Source organism: Phoenix dactylifera, chromosome 8 (genome assembly GCF_051530095.1).
Source record: "Phoenix dactylifera cultivar Ajwa chromosome 8, Ajwa_hap1_PhDact_Kaust_v1.1, whole genome shotgun sequence".
Taxonomy (NCBI): Eukaryota; Viridiplantae; Streptophyta; class Magnoliopsida; order Arecales; family Arecaceae; genus Phoenix; species Phoenix dactylifera.
The window spans coordinates 28,536,038-28,541,490 of record NC_143197.1 but is presented as its reverse complement, the minus strand read 5'-3'; the positions used below and the strand labels follow the sequence as shown (position 1 = coordinate 28,541,490).

Below are 5,453 nucleotides of genomic sequence, written 5' to 3'. Positions count from 1 at the left end.
ATTCACTATTTATCCAATTTGCTAAGAGTCACAAGGTCACAAAGGTATCAGATATTTGGCAGTCTCACAGCCATTGCACATCAAGCAGCATGCTTGTATATGTCATCATAAATAAGCATTACATGTCAATTCAATGTAATGTCATAACAATGAAGATTTAGAAGGTCAATGCATATCCAAGAAGCCAACAAAATAAATCCCCACCACCCTCCATGTCCAATCTCAGAACAATGTTGCCAAATAGAAGCACATAAAAATCAGATAAAATAAGGAATAAACTCTTTTAAGGGGTCCCACAATGCGAAGTGCCCGGTGAGAGGGAATCCGGCCAACACAAACCTGGAGAGCAGAGGAAAACACCACCTTCCCTCATACTAACATGAGACAACCTCATAGCAGTCCTCTTCCTCTCATTCAAACAGCCAAACCGGAATCCTCTTCATCGTAAAAACCCTATACCTCTCTCTCTCTCTCTCTCATTTCATGTCTTAGATTTCAAGTAACAAAAAGGAAAAGCAAAAGAAGCTTCAAGGAGGAAGCTCAGCTCAGTTCAGCTCAGTTCAGCTCAGCTCCTCTTCTGGGCCATCCTGGGGACACCTGATCAGCCGCAAAATGTTCACCGCCTCCGCCATATCCGGCCGGTTCGACGGCACCTGCGACGTACAAATCAAGCCCAGCTTCAGCACCGGCACAGCCTCCTCCACCGGAAACTTTCCACCAAGCCTCCCATCCACGGACTCCTCGACCCTCCCTTCTTCCAATGCCCCCCTCACCACATCACATAACACCACCACATCATCCTCCATATACTCCACAGGCCGCCTCCCTGTTAAAATCTCCAGTACCAGCACTCCAAATCCATAAACATCGCATTTCTCAGTAATCTTCACTGTCCTGCAGGCGAACTCAGGAGCCATGTATCCAAGTGCGCTTTGGATTTTGCTGCTGAGCACGTAGCGGTCCAGCTTTGGTAGTAGATTTGCCAGTCCATAGTCCCCCACCTTAGCCTCGCCCGAGCCATCGATCAGAATGTTGCTAGACTTGAGATTGTAGTGAATTATGTTCAGCCGGTGGAGGTGGGCTAAACCTCTCGCAATCCCGAGAATTATATCGAACCTCTCTTGCCAAGAGAGAGAGTTCGAGGCAGAGCTTTCATGGAGGTTCCCGTAGAGATTCCCGCCGGAGACGAACTCGTGGATGAGGAGCTGCAGAGATGGAGTCCAGTAGTAACCTTCAAGGGCTACAAGATTGGGGTGTCTAACCTTCCCCAGCTTCTTGACCTCCCTCTCGAAATCTTCCTGAGATTTCACTAGGCTGGAGACTGTGAGCTTCTTGATGGCCACAGGCCGGCCGTCTCGTAGGATGGTCTTGTACACTGCTCCGAATCCACCACGGCCCAGCTCGCAGTCCTTGTTAAGGATGGCATGGGCACCAGCACTGAAGTCAGGGTCGTTTCCAGAGAACATGACGAGCTTGCCGGAGTCTGCTTCAGTCCCAGGAGAGCGGCTACAGTAGTCATCGGAGAAGGCCAGGGCTGCAGCAGACTGGGAGGCGGCTGCCGCGCGGACCCGGAGGTTTAGGACGGTGATGGTGAAAACACCAAGCGCGATTAAAGCAGCAGCTCCGATGGCAATGAGAGTGGAGATGCTCAGAATGATCTTCTTGTGGCGGAGGCTCCCGGGGGAGAAGGCTGAATTGGAAGAGGGGTTGGGTGAGGACGAGTTGGGGTTGAGGACGATGGGCTTGGGGAGGACGGCACGGCAGGAGCGGTTGACGACGGAGCCACAGAGGCCAGGGTTGTCGGAGATGGAGGAGCGAGGGATGGTGTTGAAGAAGTTTCCAGCAGGGAGGTCCCCGGAGAAGAGGTTGTGAGAGATGTTGAAGGAGAGGAGGTGGGGGAGGTTGGAGAGCTGCTTTGGGAGGGTGCCTGTAAGCCTGTTGTGGGAGAGATCTATGGTTTGCAGGTTGGTGATATTGGAAAAGGTTGAGGGTACGGGGCCTGTGAGATTGTTCTGTGATAATATCCTACATGAAACAATCGAACAAGCAAAATGAACAACAAGAATCAGTTCGATAAATGAACTAAGCAAGCTAATTAACAAGAGGAACAAAAAAATCTCACTCATTATAAAGGCAAACAAATCCAAAAGTTTAGGAAGTTCATGTTCATATATGTAAATAAAAGAAGATTCTAATGATAATTGGTAGCAAAAATGTCGCAAACTTCCAATGTAGATAGATATATAGAACACTTTCACTCAAAGAACTATGAGGTTAGTGAGAGCTTATTTCATGAATGAGAGCCAAACGACTTGTTATACCATGCGGCAGTCAAACTTAACATGCATGGGAAGTCACCCAAAGAAGAGGTAATAAAGGACAGAGGCATCATGCTGAAAACGAGATGGATGATTCAAAAAAGGCTGCGACTAAGACAGCAGGTGTAACAAAACAGTGCTTGCTGCTCCAAAACCGAAAAAACAGAGGATTTTTTGGTGGGAGAATTTAAACAATCAGAATATGGTGAAGATACCCATAAAAGGGAGGTTCAACACACAAAAAAAGTGAAAGAGATGAAAAAAACCAGAATCCCAGAACGGCTGATCTAAATATGGGAAGAATCCTCATATCTATCTCCCAAAACCAATCGAATCTAGATGAAGTAAGACCAAAAGCAATAAAAATGGGAGACGTCGAGAATGGAACGAAGAAGGAGAGAGAACTTACAGAGATGCGAGGGAAGAGCAGTTCCCAATCTGAGTTGGGATTCCTCCCGTGAGTGAATTCTTATGCAGATTCAGCTCATTCAGAGAGACTGCTTCCCCTATCTCCGGCGGGATGCTTCCATTGAGCCGATTTCCACTTAGATCAAGGACCTGCAATGACTTCAACTCCCCGAGACTCGCCGGCATAGAACCCGACAGCGAGTTCCAGGATAGGTTCAGGAAATGCAAGCCATGAATGTTCCCGATGTCAACTGGAATTCCACCAGAGAAACCATTGCTGGATAAATCCAATGTCTTCAGGGTCTGATCGGTAGTGACAGGAATTTGTATAGAGCCGCTCATTTTGTTCCCTGACATTGAAATACTCTGCAAGCCCAACTCAAAAATCCATGTTGGGAGATCACCGGTGAGGGAGTTTTGGCTGAAATCCACCTCCAAGAGGCTTTTGCAGATGCCTATCGATTGTGGCAAGCTTCCTGTGAAATTATTTTGGGAAAAGTCCAATCTTTTTACTAGCTGAAGGTTGCCGATGGAGTCTGGAACCTGGCCGGAAAACCCATTGCTCGACAAATTCAAAGTCTCCAAACCTTTCATTTCTCCGACCCATGTCAGAACTTCACCGGAGAAAGAATTCGAGCCCAAGCTCAAATAACTACACAAAGAAAGCTTCCGCATTGTTTCAGGGAGCTTACCAGTGAGCAAATTTTCACTGAGATCGAGCGATTTCAACAGCAAACACCCTCCAATGTCATCCGGCAACCCGCCGGAAAGCCGGTTACCTCGCAAGCTGATTGCCCTCAGATTGTAGAGCCGACTGATTCCCATTGGTATATCACCAGAGAGAGAATTACCGGAGAGGTCAAGTGATCTGAGGCCATACAAAGACCAGAGACCGCTCGGCAACCGACCAGAAAGCCGGTTCGAGGACAGGTTCAGCTCCGCTAGCGTCGAGCAGGAACCGACACTCGGCGGAATCTCCCCCGAGAATGCGTTGTTGGCCAGCGAGATGCTGCTTAGGGACCTGCATTGCCGGAAAAACTCGTCCGGGATCGAGCCGGATAGATTGTTTTCGCTCAGATCCACACTCGAGAGGCTTTCAAGCTGGGAGAGATTGGGATTGAGACTGCCTGAGAAGTTGTTCTTCGAGAGGGATAGCTTCCGGAGGGATTGGAGCTGGAGGAGACCGCGTCCAATCTTTCCAGAGAGGGAGAAGCCATCGAGGTTGAGCTCGGTGACCCGGTTGGTTCTGGGGCTACACGTGACGCCGACCCAGCCGCAGGGGTCGTCGTCGTCCTCGTTCCAAGACGCGAGCTTGGAGGCGGGGTCTTCGAGGTCGGCCTTTAAGACGATCAGGCCGAGGACGTCGTCGTTGAGAGCGCCGGACATTGTCAAAACAGGAAAGAAAACGAGAAATAAAACACAGTAGAGCGGTAGATTTCTCATCTCGTATTAAATTTCTCCCCCTTTTTTTCGTGGAAAAGTTCCTCCTTTATCTTGCCTTCTTTGACATGCTAGTTCTCCATTACGAGATCTAAAACCAAGCTCGAAGATTTCGATTTTTCTACTGGGCTCTCAAGAAACCGACTCCAAGACCACGAATTTTTTAGGTGGCACGAGAGAATGGAACAGGGGAAGCCAAAAAGGAGAAACTTTTACAGAGAAAAATCAGAAGAGCGCGAATAAAACACCAACATTGGCCGTCAGAAGCAAGTTTATTGAAAATTAAACGATAGAAAAAGGAAACCAAAGAAAACTCGCTACCCTGGAGCGAAGACAGAAATGAGAAGAAGAACGAGAAGAAGAACAGCAGATGAAATGCTTCGGAGCTCGGAAAATAGAGAGTAAGAGGTGAAAAATTAGGGTGTCGGAGAGGAGAGGGAGGCAGCTTTGATCTAAGAGGAGCCTCGGAGGAGGGACGTCGAGTTTCGCCGGAAAGAGGAGGACTTCTCGCCGGAATACGGCCGGCCGCCGGAAACTAGAGAGGACTGCTTTCTTCTATGTTCCACCTCAACAAAGAGGAGGGGGTCGCTCGGGCTCTTTATTAGGGGCCGGACACGCGGCCATGGTCATTGTAACCCCACGTGGATAACACGTGGCACAACTCTCTGCTGAAAGAAAAATGAAAGTTTTTTTATTTTTGCTTTTGCACGTTTAATTAGCACCTAATTTTGCACCAAAGGTGTAAGATATGGGATGTAAACATTGGGGCCCAGATGTCAAACATGAAGTTCAAGTTTGATGTTCGTACTCCCGGAAAAGGCTTCTTCCAAGTCCCAATCTTCCAAACCAGACAACTGGGTGGGCCTTGCTTTTCTTTTTGCTTTTTTTCTTTTTCTTTTGTCTTTTTGAACGTTGCTAAAGTTAGAGGGCTGGGGAAATATGCTTGGATTTTTTTTTTTGTGGTCTCAATGTTGGTGACCTCTCTAGGGTTGACATCATTATTATTTGTTTGACAAGATAGAAACGATCATTGTATGTCTAGTGCAGCATTTGATTGGATTTTTTCTTTTCTTGAACAAAATGATGACTAGTGTAACAGAAGAATAGTTGTGATTAAAAAGATAAGGGATAACCAATGTAAATGGTAACATTATTTAATATAGCTATTACTTTTGTAAAATATTTTTAATTATTTAATTAAATAAATATCATTGTATAAGTAAAACATATCAATAAAAAAAATCATGTAATAAGTTTTTTTAAAAAAACTCAAATAATATTTGTTGT

At 46.6% G+C, this 5,453-nt stretch overlaps 1 protein-coding gene across 1 annotated transcript; it reads right to left on the bottom strand.

Moving 5' to 3' along the window:
* Nucleotides 1-243: 243 nt before the first annotated feature.
* On the bottom strand, nucleotides 244-4,738 carry LOC103706252 (uncharacterized). Its single transcript, XM_008790307.6, has 2 exons — nucleotides 2,728-4,738; nucleotides 244-2,025 (listed from the first exon to the last, which is right to left on the bottom strand). The coding sequence occupies exons 1-2, from the start codon at nucleotides 4,167-4,169 to the stop codon at nucleotides 561-563; spliced, it is 2,907 nt and encodes a 968-aa protein (XP_008788529.4). The 5' UTR covers nucleotides 4,170-4,738; the 3' UTR covers nucleotides 244-560.
* Between the last annotated feature and the right edge of the window lie 715 nt (nucleotides 4,739-5,453).

Bases quoted from the DNA above. Each gene is read 5' to 3' on its own strand.
- LOC103706252 (XM_008790307.6), bottom strand. From the start codon at position 4,169: ATGAGAAATCTACCGCTCTACTGTGTTTTATTTCTCGTTTTCTTTCCT. The intron at 2,026-2,727 runs GTAAGTTCTCTC...TGTTTCATGTAG, and splicing joins TGCTCTTCCCTCGCATCTCT to GATATTATCACAGAACAATC.